This window comes from Diabrotica undecimpunctata, chromosome 6, assembly GCF_040954645.1.
Source record: "Diabrotica undecimpunctata isolate CICGRU chromosome 6, icDiaUnde3, whole genome shotgun sequence".
Lineage (NCBI taxonomy): Eukaryota > Metazoa > Arthropoda > Insecta > Coleoptera > Chrysomelidae > Diabrotica > Diabrotica undecimpunctata.
In genome coordinates, this window is record NC_092808.1 from 23,112,033 (window position 1) to 23,139,234 (window position 27,202).

Here is a 27,202-nt window from a genome sequence, read left to right on the forward strand (position 1 = left end):
AAAATTATATATTCTAAATTTTAAACTTACCACTTTTAGAGCATTAATAATAAAAACGTCCCGCCATTATTTCTTGATCAAAATAATTTATCTTATATGAAAGCTTATCAGCTTTCTACAGACTATTTAGTTGTTTTGGCATAGCACAATCACAATACACAACAATAATTAGTTTTTAACGCTATTAATCTAAATTTAATATGTATTTATAAATACAATTTATTAATATATAATATATTATGATCAAATTGTGTAAGAAATCAAAACATAAAGAAAATTCTTACTCTAAAAAGCGGCAACACTTTAAACAATTTTACCACACGCTGAACTGTTAAAAAAATTTAAAGTATTTTCGTACCAGTTGTGTACAATTATCTAAAAATTTAAGGACTAACGAAGGATATATTTATTATAACTTAAAAAATAAATTAATAAATTAAACAATACAAATAGTACTTACATTTACATGACACATTATTAAATCGCGAATCGTCTAAATTGACATTTAAAAACATACGTTTTTCCACTTTTCTTGTTAACCGTGTTCTTCTTTTGTTTAAAATTAAACCAGATTTTGAACATGTGTTCACAAGGAACAGATCTTTACAACAATACAATATTTTATGAATATAGTGGTTAAGTTAGGATATACATGGCGATGGTTTTTCCACCACTGTAATGGACAGTTCCAATCTCGGTTCGAAATTTTTTGTGGGTAATATCATCAGAAAAATACATGTCGACTTCTTTTATATCTCTAGATACAGGTGTATGTTTAGATGAGTCATGTCCAATAAATTCATCAAAAATACACCATGGACTTAAGTCATCTTTATCAGTTTCTTTTTCTTGTACTTATTGATTTTTACTAGTACAATCTTCTTTTTCTTTTTTTTATAGAAGTAACCAGCTTCTTAACTCTTTCTTTGTTTTTTTATAAATGGATATTCTGATTAATGAATGAGTTCCGATTTACGATTGATCTGCATTTTCGATTTAAAATCTTTATTGATAGTTCGTCAAAGGATTTATTTATTGTAAATATTCAATAAGGAATTATTTTTCTTAGTCAAAATTATTGACCTAGTATTAGAATAATTTTATTTTTCAAAAATGCACATTTGTAGAAGATGCAGCTTTTATGGTCCGATTTCTGAATATTGCAATGATTGAAACTTCTCCTGACGCATTTCTGTCCGTTTCGACTACTTCTACTACAAATACTGGCATACTGCCACCGCCACCCAAGCGTCAAAAAGTGATGGATACTTCCATTAATAAAAATATTAGTTTAGAACAAAAGTAACAAATAGATATGGATTTACTAAACCTATGCAAAGACTCGTTTCATCCATTTTCCATAGTTGAAGAACGAGCTTTTAAAAAGTTTGCAGGGTGGATTCCTGGATATAAACCGCCAACAAGAAAAACTTGTTTATTACTTCAGGAATGTTATATAAAAACTGAGCAAATTATTAGATCACAAGTTGTTAAAGAAGTAGAAAATAACTGTATTACTACTGACCTCTGGACATATGAGAGTTACATCGCATTAACAGGACAATATTTAGCCGAAAATTTAGAATTTAAAACGGTTTTATTAGGCTGCTGCCATTTTTCTGGAAACCATAATTCAGAAAACATCGCTTTTGAAATTAGTGAAATTATTAATCAGTGGGGTCTAAATCGAAAAGTAAATTTTGCAGTAACTGATAATGCCTCAAATATGGTCAAAGCTATTAAAGATGTTTGTAATTAAAACATTTAAATTGTTTTGCTCATACGTTAAATTTATTGGCGGAGGACGCACTTAAATGCTGTCGTGTACAAATAGATAAAATAAAAAGTCTTTTTTTCGATAATTCGGCAAAAAACACATTTAGACTTAGACCAAATCTAAATAATGAAGACTGGATTATTTGTGCTCAACTGTCCTAAATTTTACTGCCTTTTAAAGAAACAACAAGTACAATGAGTGGCCAAAAATACTTAAAAGGTAGTTCAGTGATTGTTATGGTACGCTGCCTGCAAGAATCTTGCAATAAAATTTTAGCAAACGGTAACCTTACATCCATAGTACCCGACGTAGTACAATTACTAATATCGGGCTGTATTGTTTAGTTTATTTTTCAAGTTAAAATAAATATATTCTCTATTAGTTTCTTTCACTTCAATAAATATTGTGTATAAACGATAATAGATTTATGTAGGTACTCTCTCACTTGAAACTACTGTTAAACAATCATAGTAACTTGTTTACGAAAATCGGTTTACGATTAAAACTTTAACTACCCACCTCTATTCGTTACCTCTATCCTTATTTTGATTCGGTGCTTTGACGAATCGACAGATGAGACGTTGCCAAATAATTTTGTATGAAGCATTTTATTGTGCATTTTATTATTTTTAATGAGAATAAGGCACAAAGTGACTTTAAAATAAGCTTATTTTAATGTTTAGATTTTTAATTCGGAAATCGTACTTAAAATACGAAATATTAATAAATTTTATTTATATGTATAAAACGATTTCCGAAGTGGAAATCAAAATGTTATATTATACTTATTGTAAAGTAAAATTGTGGCATATTCCCAATAAAAAACAGTAAGCTGCCATTTAAATCCATCTCGCCCAAATTTGATTATGTTAGAACATTATTTAAATGCCAAAAAGACAACAGGTCAAATAAAACCAATAAGTTTGGCAACGTTGAACATCCCCATTTTTATTATATCCACTCATGCATGTTCGGCGATATAAAGGCCGGACCTAATATACCTCTCTCCTTTTAAACAGGTGTTTCTCACTCCATCTCACGTAAAGTCAATACCGACCATAAACTTTTACCTATACTGTATAAAGCAGAGAGAAAATAAATGGTAACTGCATTATCTATCAAACAATTTAAAGGTATACTGTTTATAATTGAAATACATTTCTACTGAGTAAGAAGTACTTTATTTAAATGCATACAACACAAAGAATCACCGCTTAATGGAAATATACCAAAAAGTCGAAGGAATAATCCGAAGTAATTATACCTTATTACTTGTACCCGGCCGAAATATTCATTCGGCAACATTTGGACGGTGTCAGAGAAACCCTGCCAGCTTCACACACCATACCAAAATTTTATCGGCAAATTTCACTTTTCCATTAAATCTAACTTCGTCCGGTGCATCTTGTACACTGCGTGTATAAAATCCGTCGTTGCTTTTCATCATCAATACTGAGAATTTTACCAGGAAAATGAACACGTCTCAATGCACTGCAACATCTAGGATTTTTTTTTTCTAACTGGGCTGGTGTCTACCTACTTAGGAGCTTTTTTTCTTTTATATCGTTTTAAATTATTTCTACAAATTGTTCTACTTACAGTCATTCGTAAAACATTATTTCTTCGGCCAACATTTCGCAAAGACTTTCCTAATTGGTTCTTCATACTCTGAATTAATCTCTGTTCCCTAGCAGGAGTTAAAACTCTTGGTCTTCCACTTTTGGTCAAATTAAGGCATGGTATATCATTTTAATTGTCTGGTAAATCGTTGACGCAGAAATATTTGGAGCACAAAAAATTCTTACAATATCGGGTTTTGATAAATGTCCAACTAAACGATATATTCTTTGACGAATATTAAGTTTGTACGACATCTTAACGAACCGTATTTGTCAAAACTGACATTGTTTATGAATAATTCCAGCAATAATCAACACAAGTCGGTGGGGTCACCCTCTCCGATTTGGCTGAAATTTTGGCACACTGTTTAATTTTTTTCAAATTTTCACAAAAGACGCCTTAATACAAGTACTGTCGAATAAAAGTTGCCTCAGAAATCCTTTTTATATGTTTGAAGCCGCTGCGCCCTATAAAAGTCCAAAAACGCGATTTTCCCGCCTTTTTTAGCGCTTTTCCTTCGTTTTCAGCTTCCAAATAACTTTTAGAGGTTTTCTGATAACGAATTCGAATTCTACGGAAAATTTTACACAAAAAATGACTATTTTGAATTTATTTACCACCGATTTTACCGTTTTATAGGGTTCGACACAATATTAAACGCAGAATTGCCCGCTGTAATCAATACATTTTTTGCGCTAGGATTTTATTATTATACATATTATAATATTTGTTCGTCTATATTCACAACGGTGTGTGTATGTGTGTGTGCGTGTGTACATATATATATATATATATATATATATATATATATATATATATATATATATATATATATATATATATATATATATATATATATACACTCAGGTGCAAAAAAATCGATCCATTCCTTACTTCTTATTTATTTGAAGTTATATAATTTTAGAGACATTAAATTAGGTATGTAAATTTAGGTGTACCCTCGTATACGAGAAATAAAATAATATTTTTAATATTGCTTTTTGTATTTCTTAAAACAAATTGGTATTTCAGGTTTTTGTCAAAAAGGGTCTGAAGCAAGTAGATATTATTTATTAAATGTTGTTTTTAATTCAACAACCATACTAGTGTAGTGATTTTATTTTCAAAACGTGTTATATTTTTATTTAATTATCCTTTCTAAATGTCTCTAACTCCGACAGATGCTGCAAGGGCGGTGACCTTAGTTCAAGATGGTCGTAGCCAATATTATGCAGCTGAAATGTTGGGTGTTAGTCGATCTTCGGTTCAAAGAGCAGTTCGGCATTTTAGCGACACCGGTAACTTCACAAGAAGACCAGGATCAGGTCGTAGAAGGGTAACATCCGAAAGAGATGATCGATTTCTGGTCTCATCATGTTTGAGAAATCGGCATCTAACTTCAGTTGAACTGGCAAATCGTCTGAGCGAAGTGAGAAATGTGGATGTAAGCAGATGGACAGTTCGTCGACGACTTGTAGAAGGTAATTTATTATCCAGAAGGCCAGTTCTATCTCCAATACTATCCATAGAACATCGCAAAGCTCGCCTTGCTTTTGCAAGAGAACATGAAAACTGGAGTGATGCAGATTTAAGCAATGTATTGTTCTCAGATGAGTCCAGATTTTGTCTAAGGTCACCAGACGGCCGAGAAAGGGTTTGAAGAAGACACGGAGAGCGATATTTTCAATGTAATATTGCGGAAAGAATAAGTTATCGGGGGGGCTCCGTTATGGTTTGGGCTGGTATCAGTTCAGAAGCCCATACTGATTTAGTTATTGTAGATAGAGGTTCTATGACTGCTGCAAGATACATAACAAGTATTTTAGATCAACATGTTGTACCTTTTGCCCCTTTCATTAGACCTAATTTTATTTTTATGGACGACAACGCGCCCTCGCCGTGCTAGAATCGTCAACCAATATATAGAGGAGGTGGGAATTGTCCGTATGAACTGGCCAGCTTGCAGTCCCGATCTCAATCCCATAGAACATCTATGGCATATGATGGGAAGACGTCTTCGAGCACGAGTACACCGTCCAAACAACTTGGCTGAACTTACAGCGGCTCTTCAAGAAATATGGGACCAATTGGATCAATTTGATATCCAGAGGTTAATTACCTCAATGCCTAGACGTGTACAGGCTGTTATAAGGGCCCGAGGGGGAAACACTAGTTATTGATTTATTATCAATGTTTTTCTTAATTTCAGAAAGTTTTGAATATTCTTTTATTTTTGAGTTTTGGCGTATGTCTCTATAAATAAATGATATTCTGTAAAAATAATTTTAATATAACATATACTTTTACATATATACCTGATTTAAAACTAATATCTTCAAACGTTTTCTTTTATTGTAATATAATAATACTTTTTACCGAAATATGTGTACTTTGCACCCCGTAGTCATTTATTATAAAGATGATGAAAATGTTCTGCAGAGTAAAAGCCTGTGTTTTCTGTCAGATGATTTGAATCACGATGTAAGTGCCGTGAAAGTGTTCCAAAAATACATTGTTTCATACTTCAAAGAAAAAATTAATGCCGGCGTGAAAAAATCAAGTATTTCAGTGACGGATGTGCAGCTCAGTATAAAAATTGTCATAATTTTCTTAATCTGTGTAAACACAAATCCCTTTACGGAATAAAAGCAGAATGGATTTTTTTTGCAAGTTATCATGGCAAAGGTCCGTGTGATGGCAATGGAGATACAATAAAAAGATTAGCTGCTAATGAAAGCTTAAGGCGACCTGTTCACAATCAGATATTGGATGTACTTGATCTATATAATTTTTGCACAGAAAATATAAAAAATATTCAAGTATTTTTGATAATGGCAGAAGAAATAGATGCTGAACGCGAATCAACTACATCCACTGCTCATACTTTACCTGGTACGCGATCATATCACCACTTCATCCCGTTGTCGGATTCAGTGGTAGCATGTAAAAGCGCAAGCTTTTAAAAAGAAATCGATATTAGATTTGATTTATTAAAAAGCAAAAAATACAAATGGAAACAGTGTTCATACGTATCATTTGTCATGAAGGATGAATGGTACATAGGATATATTGATAAACTTTCTGAAGAAAAGATGGAAACTGAAATATCAATTTTACCAGAAATCAAACCGAATGTTTATGCGTGGCAAGCTATAAATGTACAACTGACAGTTCCTTATAATTATATTCTAAATGATGTAACTGTGTGCAAACATAAAAATCACCTTCAAGTAAAATTAGGCAGGACAAAATGTAACTTTGGTCTCTTTATAAAACAGAAAAATGACAAATAAAGTATTATTATATTACAATAAAGTAATATTATATCACAATTATAACAGCTTTGGTGATTGATTTAATTATGATAATATATATAAGCACGAAGGAAAAGCTCTAAAAAAGGCGGGAAAATCGCGTTTTTTGGACTTTTATAGGGCGCAGCGGTTTCAAACATATAAAATGGATTTCTGAGACAACTTTTATTCGAAAGTACTTGTATTAAGGCGTCTTTTGTGAAAATTTGAAAAAAATTAAAGAGGCTGTTTTTGAGATATAAATTTTTCAAAAAAAACGCTTTGTTTCGCATTTTGTGGCTTTACATGACGTCATATGGCAATTCTGACACCGGAATCGTGTTCAGCGGGAAATTTTACATTGGAAAACATATAGTGGATATTTGTTTAAGCATATTTAGCTCGCTGTACTAAAAAAATCGGCGAAACACGAAAAAAAATTGATAAAAACCGTGAAACTTCAATAGCGCGCCACGGCCGCCATTTTGAATATTAAGGTCTGAAAATTTGACAATCATGTTTTTTTGTCTAGTACATGTGTGTAAAATTTCAGCCAATTCGGAGAGGGTGACCCCACCGACTTGTGTTGATTATTGCTGGAATTACCCTTATATCATTTAAGTTGTTTACTAACTTTGGTTTCCAATAGCAACTTGATTACTAACAAATAACACTTTTAAATTTAAAATTTTCAGAAAACTTTAGGGACATACGTTATGTGTTCTTTCAAATGATGTTATAGACCAAAGTGCTTGAAACAAATTTCGTACTTTTAATGTTTTTCTTCAGTGTGAACTTTTGTATGTGTAATCAAAGAACTCTTTCGAGGATATTGTTTAAAACAAATTTCGCACTTGTGAGGTTTCTCTCCAGTGTGAATATTCATGTGTGCATTAAAAGAAAATTTGCGAGAGAACTGTTTAAAACAAATTTCACATTTGAAAGGTGTTTCTCCCGTGTGCAATCTCATATGATGTTTTAAAGAACCTGCCTGAGAAAACTGCCCAGAACAAATTTCACACTTGTAAGGTTTTTCCCCAGTGTGCGTCCTTATATGTTGTTTCAAATGATTTTCTAGACCAAAGTGCTTGAAACAAATTTCGCATTTGTACTGATTTTCTCCAGTGTGTACTTTTGTATGTGTATTCAAGGAACTTTTCCGAGTATATTGTTTAAAACAAATTTCGCACTTGTAATATTTTTGTCCAGTGTGCGATCTCATATGAACTTTCAAAGATCCTAATTGAGAAAAACGAGTTAAACAAATTTCGCACGTGTAAGGTTTCTCTCCAGCGTGAATTTTCATGTGCAAATTAAAAGAATATTTGCGAGAAAACTGCTTAAAACAAATTTCACATTTAAAAGGTGTTTCTCCAGTGTGCACTCTAAAATGTGGTTTCAAATGACCTGCTTGACTAAACTGTTTAAAACAGATATCACACTTGTAAGGTTTTTCTCTAGTGTGAACTTTTGTATGTGCATTCAAAGAACTTTTTTGAGTATATTGTTTAAAACAAATTTTGCACGTATAAGGTTTTTCTCCAGTGTGCAATCTCATATGAACTTTCAAAGAACCAACTCGAGAAAACCGAGTGAAACAAATTTCGCACTTGTAAGATTTCTCCCCAGTGTGAATTTTCGTATGTTTAATTAAAGAACTTTTACAACTAAACTGCTGAAAACAAATTTCACATTCTCTTGTTTTTTCATCAGCAGGTCTTATATGTTGTTTTTTATGATATGAATGTACAGGTATTGTTTTCATAATTTCCAATGTGTTTTCCTCTCGTGGAAAGCCTAAAATAAAAACCAAAATAAAAATTTTCGGTTGAGTTTACAAAAGTACAAGCTGAATATAGCCGCAAATGTCAAGAATATTTCGGTTTGGCAGTGTCGGCATGTTTTTATAATGCATATGTTGTATGCTTCAAAAATATAAAGAGATAAAGCTTTTAAAAAGTACATTTTGATTATACTATTTTAAGAATTCTGCAATTTTTAATTTATATGAAGCAATAACGAGTAAATATTTGTCTCTTTCGAGATTAATTGCAAACATCCGTTGTAATCTGGCAACTGCTGATTTGACGACTGCCAAATCTATCCCCTAATCTATCAAAGGGTAATTGCTAAAAAAATTTCTTATAATTAACTGCGATTAATCTACAAAGAAACAAATATTTACTCATTGTTGTTTTATATAAATCAAAAATTGAATAATTCATAACATAATATAAACAAAATGTACTTTTCTAAAGCTTTATCTTTTTATATTTGAAACATACGGCTTCTACATTATAAAAACATGCCAACACTGCTTTACCGAAATTTTTTGTTCCATGTTTGACATTTGCTATCAAAGTACTTAGCTAACAAACGTCTGTCTCAAAAAACTCGTATAAGGCTGTATAGAACACTGATAGTCCCCGTTCTCACATATGGATCAGAGGCATGGACGCTAACGAAAACAGATGAATCCGCTCTATCCATTTTTGAAAGAAAGGTGCTACGCAAGATATTCGGAGCGGTCTGTGAGAACGGAGTATGGAGGCGTAGATATAACTTTGAACTGCAGAATATCTACAAGCATACGTTTGGTGGTAAAGATATTACCACTATAATTAAGCGAAACCGCCTGCAGTGGGCAGGACATGTAGCCCGGGCCCCTGAGTCAAACATGATAAAAAAGATTCTAACAGCGCAACCCGTAGGAATGAGAAGACGGGGTAGACCAAAGCTAAGGTGGGGGATAACACAAGATGCCGAGAAGATCGGAGTCGGCAACTGGAAAATGCAAGCGAGGGACAGAATAGAATGGCGTAGAAAGCTTGAGAAGGTCGAGGCCCTCTAAGGGCTGTAGCACCAAGATGATGATGATGATGATGTTTGACATTTGCGGCTATAATCAGCTTGTACTTTCGGTAAACTCGACCAAATTTTCAATTATAAGTCATTATCTCAATATATTTTGAGTATCAGACAGAAAATGCTTTGACTGTTTATAGAATGATAGAAATAATAGGAAAGTCATAGATAAGTATGTGACAGCACATATATATGGTTCTTCTCGGAGCCTTCTTTCAGTGTGTCATTAATTATGGCGTCACATAATGCATTGGATGTTTCGAGAATTATTTCATGTAATTATTGAAGAATCTGACAAATGACAGAATCGTACTTAGTCGTAGGTGAAGTAGCTTATTATGGCATTAAACTAGTACTTTTATTGCCCGATAGATTAAGTTGTAAACAATATTGTTTATTAAATTTATAAATATGTAGACGTTCATTTAAAAATGACAACAAAACGATCCATTTATTGTTTTTTATAATCGTATATAATACAAGCATAGTTAATTAGTTTTCTAGTTATACAATTAAATAATTTGCTGTCATTCTTTGTAAACACAAAAAAGATTGTTTTGAAAAATTTTTATTATGTAATTAATATAATTATTTGACGACATATCAACTAATGATATATCTGAACCAAAAAACGGGCTGTGCACTCCCGGAGTGACCAAGGAGAGGAAACATAGCTGTATTATCGTCTTAGGGCCGGTTTCACCAACAACAAATAAATCACTGAATAGTTAATCGTCGAATAAAATTTATTAGTAGAATAAATTTTATTCCGTTTTAATAACTATTTGTAATCCACAGTTAGTTATTCGTCGAATAAGTTCAAAGTGTAATGATTTTCCACAGACTGTACTCGTTGACACCTTTCTTGGCCTCCACCTCTTAGGTGCTTGGCCAAGCGCATCGCACTATTTTTTACTGTAATCATATACATAACCGATAATATTTGCTATTGGTTGATTAATTTGTCAAAATAATAATAATTGTCAATGTCAATACATAATTTATATAAAAAAAATCTGTTTGTTGTGGTTGTAAATTATTGTGAATATGAAACTTGTGAAAATGGACAAAAAACGCGGGAGGAGCAAAAATTATTTAGAGAAAGAAATGGAGAACTTTGATAATCTAAACCTAGTTTTGAAGTCCACATCATCAAATTCAGCAAAAGGGTTTCTTCTTTGCAGCTGCAAGCGTGGCCTTCTCCTTCGCTGCTCATTTCCGTCATCAGAGGATGATGATAATGAAGATAATAATCTAAAATAAATATATATGTATACAAAATTCAAATTGTGTGATATAATTACGTTTACCTGCAATACATTGTTGATAATTTCAAGTTAAACTAATGAATTTTCTTTATTATTGATATTTAAAGTGAGGTTAGCTGTCAACTTATTCGAAGAATAAATATTTATTTGGCCGATATTGGACTAATAACTTATTTGGAGTTTATTCATAGAATAAGTCTTATTTGACTTTGGTGAAACGCAGATATGTCAGTTTTATAGGTCGAATAACTTTATTCATTGAATAGACTGCTATTCGTCGTTGGTGAAACCGGCCCTAAGTAAGGAACGATAGTTTTAATTTATTCCATTTTATTTTATTTCTATTGGATTCCATTCGATAACACATTTAATAGTCAATTCGATAATCGATTCGATTCGATTGTATTTTATTGTATTTTGATTCGATTCAATAATCGATTCCATAATTGCTTCAATATGATATTCGATTCGATTTCACTCGATAATTGGAAAATCGATTCGATAAGATGGATTCTATTCCACTTGATAATCAATTTAATTCGATAAGAGATTCGATTTTATCCGATAATCGATTAGATTAGATAACCGATTCGATTAGTTAATCGATTCGATTTGATAATCCATTCAATTCGATAATCGATTCTATTTTATTAGATAATCGATTATATTCGATAATTTATTTGATTAGATTTGATATTTGATGCATTTATTTATTAACAATTTGGGTTCAAGACTAATAGCTATTGATTCGCCCATTGTGCTGGAATAATCAGAATCTTTTTCGATATCTTCATTTACCAATCGTCTTATAGTTGGAAAAGAAATTTCTAAAGCCTCAGTTACCCGCTGAACACTAGGTGAAACAATTTTATTTTCAGCATAACTTAAAACTTACTTCACGAACAACAGGAATTGGTAATAAAGTTTGTCTAGCTTCCTTTTCTAATTGAAAATAGTTAAGTAATTTAAGTATCAGTACTTGTTCCTTTTCCGTATATCTTGACATTTCTAAAATGTTTTAATAAAAAAATAAATAATCGAAAACACAAAATAATGCATAGCGCTGTGAAATATATCAAATACTGGCCTGAACGATAACGATCACTTCGCTTTTTGACTCAATTCGCGTAATTGATTGGCTTTAGAAAGCGCGCATTTTAAATATAAACGAATCAAACATAGGTTAGGAATAGACCGCTTAGGTATGTAACGCTGCATTACTTTTGTGTTTAATCACGTCACATCCAAGTTAATGCGTTAGAAAGAAATCGAAAAAGTGTGACGCACTGAAAGAAGGCTCGGAGAAGAACATTTATTTCTACAAATTCGATTTATGACCCGTTTACATTGATTTTTGTGTCCACTTGTGTTCTATAGTCGGATTCACGAGAAGAATTCAGTGCTGTCATTATGACAAGCGAGGTTGTCGTTTAAAAGCTACGCACATTCTTGATCGGCACGTACAAAACAGGACCCTGCTGGCCCTCATGTACGATAACATTAAACCATGCAATCATATTAGAAAATTAGCATGTAAAACATTTACGACTTTTGCAACTCACACACAAAATTTAATAAAAAATTTTCCTTGACATTTCTTTTACTAAATTATATAGCGTGTGGCAATGAAACGTAGTCTACTAGGGAAACTGTAAGTGATATTAAAAATTCCTTCGGCAAAAATACGTAGCAGTGGCTACAAATTTAAATTAGTAATTCATATACCTACAGGATGTCACAACTTGGATCTATGATATAAATTTGCTACATCCAATATTTCTGACTTTAAATAATCTTCAAAAAATATATTCTTCTCTCGTAACCATTCTCGAATTTGAGGATTTTTCAGGAGTTTCTTGGGAAATTTTGATTGCATGAATGATATGGAGCATTATCCATTACTACCATATTTAACATGCCCTTCGGAAGGTTAGTGATTGGTTTATTTTCAAACCAATCTTCGAAAGACTCGTCGTTCATTTCGTCTTGGTAGTCACCTGAATCTTTTTTGCTAAAAATACACATTATGAATTTGGTACAAAACCTCTATCAGATCCAACATGTAACAAGACGAATATCGGACCTCTTTGTTTTGGATCTTTTAGACCAGTAGTCAAGTCTTCTAAAAATGCATCCTTATAACTGGTTATGGTTGAATCCGTCCATACCTTATTTACTGTTATGTTCGGTATTTACCCAACTTTCATCCAAACAGAAAATATTGTTTCCTTCCAATCGATAATTCTGTAACTTTTTGAGAAATTTATGCCTGCAACTTATTATGTAAGGACGCTTTTCACCATAACACGTGTTACTCATTAAAATAAACTCTTCACCATCGCAATTGTCTTGTAGATAAAAAATATTGCTTTAGCATTTGTGGAGGGAGGTACCTTCCAGCCTCCAGATCAAATTTAATCTTTAGTTCGCACGCAGTTCTGTGATTTTATCTTCAGTTGCGTTTTGATATCTAAAATAGGTATCACACATGTCTTCTTGGAACTTGAAAGTTTAAATGAAAATCATTGTGAAAGATTTGTCTATACAAACACGATTTCTCAAGCACTACTTTCTCACTGGTGCATTTGTGAACATATCTTACATTTTTTGTATGTTAAGGTCCTGTGGTAGATATTCATAGGTTGAAGATTTTCTACAATAATGTGAGGGGACTGTAGGAAAAGACCTAATATGGCTTCTGATAAATTCCCTACCGTCTTCAGGTCTTGTGACCCCAGGGAGATGACGACTTCTTTTACTAGTCAGAACAACATGACAATCTGATCCATTTTTCAGTATATTTTTAACAAAGTTTCTGATATGTTGAACGTGGCAAAAAAAATCCTTGATAAACTTGGATTTTGTTACCTTCTTTCACTAAATAATACTCTCTGGTATTTGAACGTCGTGAATTCTCGGCTGAACACTCAGTCATTATTCTAACTGAACTTTTTGGTTTTACTTCAACTAAAGAAGAAATATACTGTTTTTGCTTTTCGACATATTTCCAAGTTCATTCCAAAATAAAGAGTGACAATGCTGCCTATATTCTTCATTAAATTTACTATACATTAACACAACTAACTTCTTCCCTCTTGAATGCATTATTGCTTAATAATAAAATTATAATACAGTATTATAACATATCTCTACAACAATTAACTTAAAACTGATCCACATGTTTATACCTTCCAAGTTAGACGAAATACAATGGACCACGCTGCCAAACATGCGAAACAAATTATCGAATCCATTGTTGCCACCTGCAACCATTCAGTGTAACAAAATTTATGCCACAAAATATAACTCAATATCAGCATACTAGTACGAAAACATAGTATCATAGAAATGTAACACCACTTACATTCCTGCGACAATATAGTCTAGTAAATAAAAAATGAAGTTAGTTGTCCAAAATCACGCCGAAATCAAGCGCCCATCATGGTACAATGAATACACAAGGTATGATATTGCGCATGACATTTGACAGCTGGCCCAGGAGTGTGACGTAGTTAAGATCGCCTGAACCACCTCGAACCCATTATTACAGCTTAACGTACACATTTATTTTGAAATTATGGTTAAAAAGTGATCTAATTTTTTTTTAAATGTTTTGTTTTGGTTATAATTGAATAAAAAATATATTTTCAGTAGCGTAAAACCTTTACTTCTTCTAGAGATTCAGGCGAAATATTTATTTTTGTTTTCATACATATACTAATAATATAAGTACTCTTTTTATGCAAATCCCTTGAAATTTAAAAATTTTCTGCAGAGGAAATACTGTGAATAGGTAAATAGTAGTAGATTTGCTTATTCTGATTCACTGTCACTCACTTCCAAGCAGTTTTACTGAAATAAAAACAAAATAGAGTACAATAGAGAAAAATCTGTTTTACAATAATTCAATATGGTATTTTAGATGAGTTATAATAAAATTTAGTAAAATAAAAAATATACACATTACTATAACCTACCGATTATTATATGCAAAATTTACTCATCAAACAATATAATAATATGAAAATAAGACACAAATTAGTTCAAACGCAAAACACAATAAATATCGACTTCAGACGACTTTACACCGGCAAGACAGAAAGCTTGTATAAAAACAAAAGTTCAACAATAATATCGGTTATCAATGGTGACTATTGCAAATTGCAAGTTATGAGATAATAAATATATTTTAATGTATCTCAATACTGACTGAGTCATCTATTTTATAATAGAAAAATAATTTAGATATATGCTTATATATGTGTCTTTATACAAATGACTAAAGTGTCAAATACTGTATAGTATTTTTTTGTAAAACTGAAAGTTTTTATTTGCCATTGTATATCTGGTTTTGTACCTTTTTCAAAGTACGCTGTGCAATGTTATCATTATTATAAACAATACCAAGATAATTTTATGTGTGAATATTACAAAAATGTCATTTAAAATGTTGTGCAATATTGTGTGCCCTCACTACACTCATATTCGATGGCCAGCTAGCTCTTTCGATATAAATAAAGTTGACTTTGTCATTATTTATTTTGATTTTGTGTTTAGTTCAGTAGGTATATATACGTACAAATTTTGTGTACCTCCATTACCACTTTTCTGTATCTTTTTAAACATCTGAAATATCGAACTCTGGAGTAGTTAATTAACCTGTACCTACGTGTAATAAAAGATAATTAAAACTTGTCTTATAAAGGATATCTATGTTTTATAAAGGATAAATATTATAATAACATAATTTTATCATCTCTTTATAATTACTGTAATTAAATTAGCCAAATTATATAAAAAAACTTAAAATTAAAAGTCTTTCCTATACAACTGATGTTCAAATGTTGCGGGAATAAGCGTTCTTGACGTCATGCGCGAAAGCGAACCGATTTTGGAACATTATGTATCATACCTTGTGTATTCATTGTACCATGAGCGCCCATCATGAATTCTCGGAAATTTTGAATTCGATCATTGGCGGCGAGTAAGAAAATATGTTTCCTTGATAGTCACTTTACATTGTAAAGATAGAATATTATATTTCTGCTTAAAATAATAAAAATAATACATAGATCTAGTTTATAAAATAAGTTTTCATTCACATTAATAATTTGTCGACTGATAGGATGAGTGGAAGTATATATATATATATATATATATATATATATATATATATATCCCCTGTCCCAGTCGTAGTAGTGAACTAGTGAGTGAACTAGAAGTGACTAGTGAGTGTAGTAGTGTCTGGGGGCTCGGGAGACTGAGACCTCGGAAGCCCTGAAGAAGACATCAGAGAGGATGTCGAAAGCTCGGCAAAATGGATATCGACGCGGTTCAACCCGGAAGACTGGTGAGTTTAATATTAATTTTTATAATAATATTAATCTTAGCTCTAAGTTTAATTGTACTAACCGCGGAAATCTTTCCGAACATATATATATATATATATATATATATACTATATATCTAAAGATGTAAAATATTCAGAATATTATGTTCTTTTTATTTCAGAAGGATATTTAATTATTTAGTCTATTAATAGAAAGAGTACAAGCAACAGCAGATGTTTGTTTAGTCTGTATGTACATAATGTCTTCTAAAAACATGCAAAAACATGTTTACTTGAAAGAAGTTGAATGAAATTGTTACAAATAGAATCCTCTCCACAATTGATTCTAGGTATTGCATTATTCTAGGTATTAATTATCAAGATTCAAGTTTATTTCTGAGAAAAATTTAATTCTCTAAGAGCCTCTTCAACTATACAAAGAAGCAAACACTTTCATTTTATATGCGTGAATAAAAAACTGAAAATTTCGTCAAAGGAAGAACTGGACTACAAAATAAACGGTTAACTTGTACAGTATGGAACAGGAATGATAACATATCCCAACAAAATGAAAAAATTTGGTGTTTGAGAACTAATGAATTTTAAATATTTTTGATGCTTTGGTTTCAAAAATGTCTTCTTTTTTTTCATAGAAGGTTTTATGGAATTGATTGTATAATTTTAACTTTGCTCGAAAAGATATACACAAAAGCACCTGGAAATGACCAGACGGATTCACAGTAAATAAGATAGATCATGTGATTATAGGCTCAAGACACAAATCGAATATAATAGGTAAACGTCCGCACCAGCAGAGGAGTAAATGCGGATTTGATCCCTACTGGGTCGAAACTAGGGTAAGGGCCAGATTTTTTAACATTTGTATGTAATATAGAAGGTCTCAAAGATATGAAAAAAATAGAGAATATAAACAAAATATAAACACCAAACTAGAAAACAGACAAAAACATGAAAATATAAATGAAGAGTGGGAAGGGTGCAGAAACATCATGAAAGAAGCAGCTGAAGAATTACTAGGCATGGAAGGTAAACACAGAAGAACAAGAATGAATGAGTGTATTGACAAGGAATGTCAGATTATAACAAAAAGAGAAAACGGAGCATATTTACTGATGCTTCAGGGACACAGAACCTGACAAGAAAAAAGAATATAAATACCTATGTAAAGAAGAAAAGAAAACCCACCACAGAAAGAAGAGAGAAAATAGGAACAAAGAACATCAAGAACTAAGTAAGCCAATAGAGACAAGAAAACTTTACCAGAAACTAAACAAAAGCAGAAAAGAATTCAAACAAAACAAGTTAATAGATAAGGAGGGTAATATATTGACAGAACAACAAGAAAAGCTAAGATGGAATTCCTGAATGAGACTGAAAATGTTTGAGATTATATTGATATATTAGATAATCATTTGTAATACTCCATTTGACATTTTTTTTAAAAAAATATTCCTTTTAATTAAGTGTTCTTAATATGCCACACACTAAATAAAAAATAAATTTTCTGCTGCTACATAGAGACAGCTAAATGATAAGATAACTTAAGAGATCACGCATAGGACTCATTTAATTTTTTATTTACTGATGTATAAAAGATTGGTAAGATGTAGTTATGAAAACTTCTTACTGGGGTTTTAGTTAGGTGTTCAGAGATACAGTTATGTGTCACTCAAAAGAACTCACTAAGGTAAGTTCAATGGCATAGACATCTCAAAATTGGAACAAATGTAGTTACACTTTTGTGTCCCTAAGCTGACGATTTTACCATATAAAATAACACCTAAGTCAATCACCTCAGTAATTCTAGACAAATTAATGTCATTAATAGAATAGTCAAATATAACAGAATTATTTTCTTTTGTTAAAGTGATACATTTACAATTAATAATAGTTCAAGACATATTAGTTAGCTCCATCTAATAAGCAGGATAGATCATTTTTGAAGATTAATACAGTCTTCAATTTTATTAATTTCACAACAAATTTTAAAATCATCTGCAAAAATAACACTTTAAAGAAATTAAAATTCTCAGAAACTCTTATGTCACACTCTAAGGGAGCAATTTAAGTAACATTTAAATCACTTTTGCTACCACACAGCTTATAAGAAATTTCAAACTTACAAGGTTTTTCTTTAGTGTGCTCTCTTATATGTCGTTTCCACTGTAGATGTAAACTATGTCAACTAAACTGTTTATATAAAATTTCGAATTGATAAGTTATTTCTCCAGTATGTTTTTGTGATATATTTTAAAGACTTTTAGGGGGAAAATTGCTTAAACCAAATTGCACAATTTTAAAGTTTGTCTTTTATACCTAGTACTATAATGCATAATATGCGTCATTAGTTGCTAGTACCAAAGAATATAGATGCATATGCCTCTATATCCTTTGCTAGTACTCTTGTGGTTTACTTACCGTTTTCACTTATTTTTCTTTCTTCCAATGACTCAAGTTCATGTTCATCTTGTATTTCAGACTTTATGGGAATTCTCTTTAAGTCTACATAATCAAATGTATTATGTGTAGTTTCTCGTTTGGGTTCCTCCTTAATTTCAGTTTTAATACTATCCAAAAAAGCATCATTCAGATCACTATCTATTTCTATTTTACATGTCTCTTCACAAACTTTTTGTTTTACATCCATTTGATTAAACAATTAAACAATAAATATTGCTTTTATATTTCCATTCAAGGCAAAACTCGGCAAAAGTATAGAGAAAGTGCCGATGAAGTTAGCTACAAATGAGGGACAGATTGTATTTGGCAGTGTTGCCATATCACAAATAAATCACGAAAGAGCATGCGATATTATTAATGTTCTTCTTCTAAGTAACATTCATTTTAAGTTTCTAAAAGAAGTTTAAGTAATTTAAATTTAATTTATTATAATTTAAATTAACTTTAACTTTTTAGGCTTTTAAATTCTTAGGTTTTTAAGGTATTCAGGTACCATTTCATCCCAAAATTATAAGAAAATAGGTATAAAATTGAAATCTGCTGAACATCTGTTGCAATTTGGCTGTTGTCAAAGTTTTGACAATATTGCCAAGTTTATTTGCTAATCTACCAAAGGCCAATTATAATTTTTTTTTCTAATAACTAACTTCAACTAATATCAAAAGAAACAAATATTCAATCATTCGTGTTTAATATAAATTTAAAAAATTTTAAAATATATACACCTCTTTTTTTCTTAATATGTATACGCTTTCCAACGTAGCTTTAAATCTAACGTCATAGCCAAATATTTTAAGCTTTTTATAACAAATTTTTTATATACATGTATTATTATCACATGTTCTTTTGCTGTGCTAAGTTTGTTAATTTGAAAACTGTACCTAGTTTCAATTAATTGTTTATACAACTTTTTCTCTGAATGTTCCATTATTGGAAGTTTTTTTACAAATTCAATATCGTTGACTGCTACATGTCTTTTTGAGGTAACACACATGTTTTTAACTTCTCTTTGGATGTCTGGTTTTTTCACACTGTTCTTTTTAGATGAACTGATGATGCTTTCTAAACAGAAATCGAAACGTCTTCAATAAATAGATGAAGTAGCCACCTTCTTTGTCTTTTATTTCTCCACTTTGACCGAAAAACCCACCACTCTTCGAGTGTACCTTAGCTTATATACATATATATATATATATATATATATATATATATATATATATATATATATATATATATATATATATATATAGAAAAGGATAATGCAAGTGAATAATAAAAGTAAAAAGTAATGGCATATCTCGCAAAACAGAAAACCAAAAATGGTATATCGATGGAGGGCAACCGTATATACGTATTTCTGACTATTGGTCGTCTTCAGTACGGTGCAGCCAAGTTAGAAAAGGAGCATATTAACTTGGGAAAGGATCACTACAGGAGCAATGCAACCAATTTGTGGCATTAGAGTTAGAAGACCTTGATGGTTTCCAGGGCAACAACTAACACCAACCACGGAGGAAGCTACAGCTACCTGGGGAAAGGAATGCCAAACGTTGAAACGTTTAAAACAAATGGAAAAGGATAATGCGAGTGAATAATAAAAGTAAAAAGTAATGGCATATCTCGCAAAACAGAAACATTTTTGGTTTTCTGTTTTGCGAGATATGCCATTACTTTTTACTTATATATATATATATATATATATATATATATATATATATATATATATATATATATATATATATATATATATATATAAAAGTAAAAAGTAATGGCATATCTCGCAAAACAGAAACATTTTTGGTTTTCTGTTTTGCGAGATATGCCATTACTTTTTACTTATATATATATATATATATATATATATATATATATATATATATATATATATATATATATATATATATATATATATATATAAGAAATACTGGATATTAGTGACTGTCAATATAAACAAACAACACAGTTTATTAGGGTTGCAGTCAGAAAATTGGCCGGGATGTTAAGGACAATATTTACAAATAATCTCAACGACTAGTAAGTTGCACTGAAGATTTGTGATATTTTATAAATATTTACATTTTTTTTCTTATTACAGTGTCTTGAAAAAGGAATAAAACCATTCCGAAAGCTAGACAAAAAGTCATAAGAGTGTTTCATTAACATCCCGGCCAATTTTCAACCCTAATAATAAACTGTGTTGTTTGTGTATATATATATATATATATATATATATATATATATATATATATATATATATATATATATATATATATATATATAGGCTCACAGACTTCACCTCGCCCAGACCCGGCACGTCAGCCGTGACCCGCTTCCTCGCTAAGCCCGACACGCCCCGATCCTCAGAACCAATCCTTATCCCGAAGTTACGAATCCAATTTGCCGACTTCTCTTCTACATTATTCTATCAACTAGAGGCTCTTCACCTTGGAGACCTGCTGGGTACGAACCGGCGCGAGCCTCCACGTGGCCCTCTCCTGGATTTTCAAGGTCCGAGGGGAAGATCCGGACACCGCTGCAACTGGAGTCTTTCAATATCACGATAGACATGCCATTAATATCGGTTTAAGGACTTGCTTATACAAAAAAAATTCGTTGTAAGTAAATAGACACAGTGGATTTTTCCCCCATCTACCAGTATATCTTTCTGAACTTAATTTCTGTATTCCTCTTTTTTTCTTAATATGTATACGCTTTCCGGCGTAGCTTTATATCTAATGTCATAGCCAAATATTTTGCCGTATTTGTACTTATTTGGTTTCTATTTATGTTGACTGGAATTAGTTGTTCCCTTTGTTAGTGAAATTGACATTAACAGATTTTGTTTCATTTAGTTTGATACTCCATCGCCTGGTCCAGATATTAATGTGTTCAACAGCATGTTTTTGTTGAATAAATTAATTTAAATAAAATGATGTTTACACTGTTTTTTAAGGTTCCTTCTTCATTACGGAAGGGTGGCTATAACTACAGCAAATTGCTCTTTATCTTGAGCTGTTCTTAGTATCGAATGTGTGTCTATGCCTGTCCAGTCTCTTATATTCTTCAGCCAGGAGCATTTTTCTTCATGGACCTCTTTTTCCTTCTACTTTCCCTGAGAGGGTGAGTCATAGAAAGTTATATTTTTCTCCTCTGTAAATATGTCCTAGATAACTCGTTTTTCTGTTGTTTACAATATTTAGGAGTTCTCTCTTAGTTCTCATTCTTTTCAGAACCGCGTTGTTGGTTACGTGCTCTGTACACGAAAACTTCAGCATTCTTCAAAAAACACACATTTCAAAGGCTTGTATAGGTACGACTCATACTTGTAATTACGAGAGTCCATGTTTTCATTCTGTATAGCAATAAGGAATAAATGAATGTTTTTACAAATTGATATCGGATATCCAACGATAAGACGAGTTTATTAGTAATGTTTAATACATTCAATAATGTTTACACTTACATTGAGTTATTGCATTTAAATTGTCTAACTTTGGTTTATACTTATTTATCCTTGTTTGTTCTTGATTTTGTAGCTATAGGATAGGTGGGTTTAAACTAATTGTCTTTAAAATACCTAATTTAAATTGACAGTCATTGATTTTTCAGTATTTATATTTTAATAACATTCTTTTGGTTTAATAGTCTTGTACACTTAATTTTACTGTCATAGAGTATGTGGGTTTAAGTTATCTTTTGGTTTAAGTTTAAGACCCCTTAATGTTTTACCCTTCTTTGCACCCGTAGGGTATTTGGGTTTTAATAACTGCTCATTGGTTTAATATATCGCTTAAAATAATTATTGAGAAAATGGTTAACTTACATGAGGCAAAAATCATATCAATTGTAAAGGTGTAAAAATTTAAATCCTATATCAAAATCACCATCAAGACCCATCCCCCCAAAAATTTCTGGGGATCAGCCACGGAAAGGTGAAAAAATCCAACTCCTATATCAAAATTACCCTCAAGACCCATGTCCCCCACCCCCGAAAAAAATTTCTGGACCCGACTCTGATGCGTTCTTATATGTTGTTTTAAATTATATGCTACTCCAAATTGTTTACAAATTTCGTACATGTAAGGTTTTTCTCCAGTGTGAACTTTCGTATTTTCAGTTAAAGAACTTTTACGAGTAAACAGCTGAAAACATATTTTCCCTTTTATCCTTTGTTCTTCAGCTAGTTGACTTATTACAGGTATTCTTTTTATAATTTCCTATGCGTTCTCCTCTCATGGTTTTTTTTCCAGTATGCGTTCGTGTATGTTGTTTCAAATTTTGTGCTACTCCAAACTCTTTATAACAAATTTCACACTTATAAGGTTTTTCTCCAGTATGAACTTTCGTATGTTGATATAAATTACCTTTCTGAGTAAACCGCTTAAAACAAATTTCACACTTGTAAGGTTTTTCTCCAGTATGAATTTTCGAATGTTGATATAAAGAACCTTTATGAGTAAACTGCTTAAAACAAATTTGGCATTTGTGATGTTTTCCTTCAATATGAACATTGGTATGTTGATATAAATGAGCTTTCTGACTAAACTGCTTAAAACAAATTTCGCACTACTGGAGGTTTTTCTCCAGTATGAACTTTCATGTTCATTTAAAGCACTTTTCTGGGTAAATTGCTTGAAACAAATTTCGCACTTGTGAGGTTTTTCTCCAGTATGAACTTTTATATGTTCATTTAAAGAACACTTGTAGGTAAACCCCTTAGAACAAATTTCGCACTTGTAAGCTAATTGACTTATCACAGGCCGCACCCAGAAAAAATTCAAATCGTAGACGGAAATCAAGGAAAAGTGTCATTTTAACTAGTACACCAGAAATGAAAGACCTTTCTTATAAAACGGAAGGTAAGAAAACTCCGACAACAGCAGCAGTTAATAAAGTGAAACGAAATATCAGTAAAGCTTTAAGCACAAAAGCCTGTAAAAAGGACTCTCCCAGAAAAAAGACCAAGTCAGGTGAAAGTGATTCAGAAACAGACTCCGGAAGTTTAGAGTTGGCCGACTCTTCAGATGATGAATTAAGTTCTCTTATGATGCAGGAACAAAATGATGACTTTGAATCTTACGCAATTGCTGAAAATACTGAAATTTTAAAAGACTCTTTCGTGTTAGTGAAATTTGAGAAGAACATCCATTATGTCGCCAAAATTTTGGAAATTGTGAACTCTTATGAATTTAAAATTTCATATTTGAGAAGAAGCACGAAAGTTTCCAATTCATTTTACTTTCCAGATATTCCTGACATTCATATGGGTTTGAAATCTGATTTTGTTATGTTATTGCCAGCACCCATATATACAAAAAACAAACGACTATCTTGCTATTATAGATTTGCTTTGGAGTTTAACAATTTTATTGTACGGTAACTTGAAGAAATATTAAACATTTTTTTGTATTTAATAGTTGTTTTTAATACGTTTCATTGTGTACTACCTTATGTTTCAAACTGTACCACCGGTGGTACACATTGAAACAAATTCAGTATTTCATATTTATGAAAATTTCTAAGTTACTATTTATATTTTACTTATAATAACTATCAAATTTGATAGACAAATGTACCCAGATAACAAAACTCTAAATGGAGATTTTTTCGAAGATTGCATTCCGATGTTAGAGCACATTTCCTAAAAAATGTGTCATTGTGTACCACTCTCCCAGGTTTTGGTATTATTTGGCAAATATAGGAAAAGGTTTCAGAATCTTAGCGGTCACGCAGAGATCAGAGAGAGCGCGCATTCGGAGAGTAAAAGAGGGAAGACGTAAACGCTCGGTTTGGAGATAAGGTATAGTCTTCCTCAAAAATTATTTTATTTTAATTTACTATAACATCTCGAGTCGGTAGGTAGGTATCATTAGGAAAGTAATGAATTTAATGGGTTTTTAAAAGCCAAAAATTTAAGTACTAAGAAACATTTGGATGTAATACAAAAAATTATACAAATACAGTAGAACCTGCTTAATTCGAACTTCGTTAATTCGAAATCTTCTTTAATTCGAATTTTTATTCTGGTCCCTAGCATTTCCTATATAAGTAATGTTAAAAAGTCGTGAATAATTCGAATTATATTTTGGATAATTCGAACTTTTCTACAAGTTAAAAAGTTAAAAATGCCAATTTCATGCTGGAAATTTCCGCTAAAAGAGGTAGTATTCTTTTCTGTTCTAACGTGCCACTTGTTTTCAAGGCATTCAAGGCCATTGTACATTGTACCCGTACCTGTCACCGAGGTTCTACCCCATCTGGCACGCCCCTTCAGTTGAGATGAGTTGGCGTTGCAATTGCAATCACCGCAAATCACGTCAAGTCACTTCGTATTGAGTAAAGATGTCGTCGCATGGTAATACGAAAACATACAAAACTTTAACGTTATCGGAAAAAATAGCGGCAATTAGAGAAGTAGAAAAGGGGACGAAGAAAAAATCTGAGATTGCCAGGGACTTTGGAATTCCTCCTAACACATTATCCACCTACTTGAAGAATAAAGAAAAAATTCTCAACAGTGAAAGTGAGTGCGGTAAAGATCGAAAAAGATTAAGGGAGCCAGAAAATCCAAATTTAGACAGTTGTGTGTTAAAATGGTTCAAACAAGCTAGGGATAAGAAGATTCCCGTGAGTGGTCCCCTTATAAGAAGCAAAGCTGAACAATTTGCTATTGAAATGGGGAAAAATAATTTTAAGGCGAGTACAGGGTGGCTCGACGGCTTTAAAGAACGCAACAAAATTTCTTTCAAATCCATTTGTGGAGAAAGTGGGACCGTTAATCAGCAAGAAGCCAACCAGTGGAAAAAAAATTTGGAAGAGATGATTCAGGGTATAGATGAAAGAGATATCTTTAATGTTGACGAGACGGGTCTCTTTTTTAAATGCACTCCTGACAAAACGCTAGCATTTAAAAACGAAAAATGTCACGGAGGAAAACTAAGTAAAGAAAGAGTAACTCTCCTAATTGGTGCAAACATGGACGGATCGGAAAGACTGCCTCTACTGATGATTGGCAAGTCGGCTAATCCGCGTTGTTTTAAGAACGTCAAGTCAAAACCAGTGGAATATGTGAGCAGCGCAAGAGCTTGGATGACTAGTGATCTTTTCGAGAACTGGCTGAAAAAATTAGACAAAAAGTTCATAAAAGAAAAAAGAAAAGTTATTTTGTTTATTGACAATTGTACGGCACACACAACTATCTCACTGATGGAAAATGTAAAAGTTATTTTTTTTCCTGCTAACATGACTTCAGTTCTCCAGCCTATGGACCAGGGTGTAATAAAAAATTTTAAACATTTTTACAGACGTTTTTTGGTTGAAAACATATTGATGGAAGATTGCGACACCCTTAAAATAAAGTTAGACATTCTACAAGCATCTCGAATGTGTAAGAAAGCTTGGGACCAAGTAACACCTGAAACGATCAAACACTGTTTCAAAAGAGCTGGTTTTATAAAAAAGGAGGAGAACACAGACGAGAATTTAACAGAAGAGCTGCTTTCAGTTGACTGCTGGGGGGACATCATTTCTGATCCTGCCATCTCTTATGAAGATTTTGTCAACGTGGATGAAGATGTTGTAGTATGTGGTGAAATAACCGATACAGAGATCATCGCTGAAGTGCTTAAGGACAATGATGAAAAACAAGAGAGTGATGAAGACGACGCATCATCAGTGGCGGGAGAAATACATGTTCCGAGTGCGGCCGAAGCAACACACCATATTACGCAACTTAAACGGTACTTGGAAAGTAAAAATGATGTAAGTCACTCTATTTTTAGTTCACTGAACATCTTAGAATCGTTTGTCATTACCGAGAAGTTAAATTCTAAAAAGCAGCTAAAAATTTCGGATTTCTTTGGAAAAAATTAGTCTATTTTCATTAATTGTAACAAATATGTATTCTTATTTTCAATAAATTTTTTGAGACAAAATGTTTTATTGTTTTACTGATGCGTTCTCACTGGGAATTTTTTATCTGCCGATTGTTTCGGCCAAGATTTGGCCAAAAATACCAATGAGAAAACCTGCAAATGATAAAAATCGACAATAATTGACCATTTGTTATAGCTTGCAAATGCTTTAATTGGTATTCTGGCCGAATTTTGTTGGCCCATTTTTTTCGGTTGACAAAATTCGGGCAAAAATTGTAACGAAAACATCTGCAATCGATAAAAATGGTCAACTATTGTTGATTTTTATCGTTTGCAAATGTTTTTGTAGGCATCTTTGTTTTTTGTGGATATAATGGTCAACTATTGTTGATTTTTATCGTTTGCAGATGTTTTTGTAGGCATCTTTGTTTTTTGTGGATATATTTTTAATTCGAATTTTTTGATAATTCGAATTTTTGGATAATTCGAATTTTTGGATAATTCGAATTTTTTTAACGGTCCCTTGAGATTCGAATTATCCAAGTTTCACTGTACCTAGTATGGAGTCATTAGCAAGAAATATTTTGTTAATTTTGACGTAATCTATTAATATCTTTTTAATCGTAATCAAGTTATACAGGAAGGTAGGTATTATTTAAAAAATACGTCAAACATTTATTAAAAAAAAAAATTTA

At 31.8% G+C, this 27,202-nt stretch overlaps 1 protein-coding gene across 1 annotated transcript; it reads right to left on the reverse strand.

The window, feature by feature from the left end:
- Positions 1 to 4,256: 4,256 nt before the first annotated feature.
- Positions 4,257 to 18,863, reverse strand: LOC140443287 (uncharacterized). Its single transcript, XM_072534445.1, has 2 exons — positions 18,592 to 18,863; positions 4,257 to 8,487 (listed from the first exon to the last, which is right to left on the reverse strand). The coding sequence occupies exons 1-2, from the start codon at positions 18,818 to 18,820 to the stop codon at positions 7,463 to 7,465; spliced, it is 1,254 nt and encodes a 417-aa protein (XP_072390546.1). The 5' UTR covers positions 18,821 to 18,863; the 3' UTR covers positions 4,257 to 7,462.
- Positions 18,864 to 27,202: the final 8,339 nt, after the last annotated feature.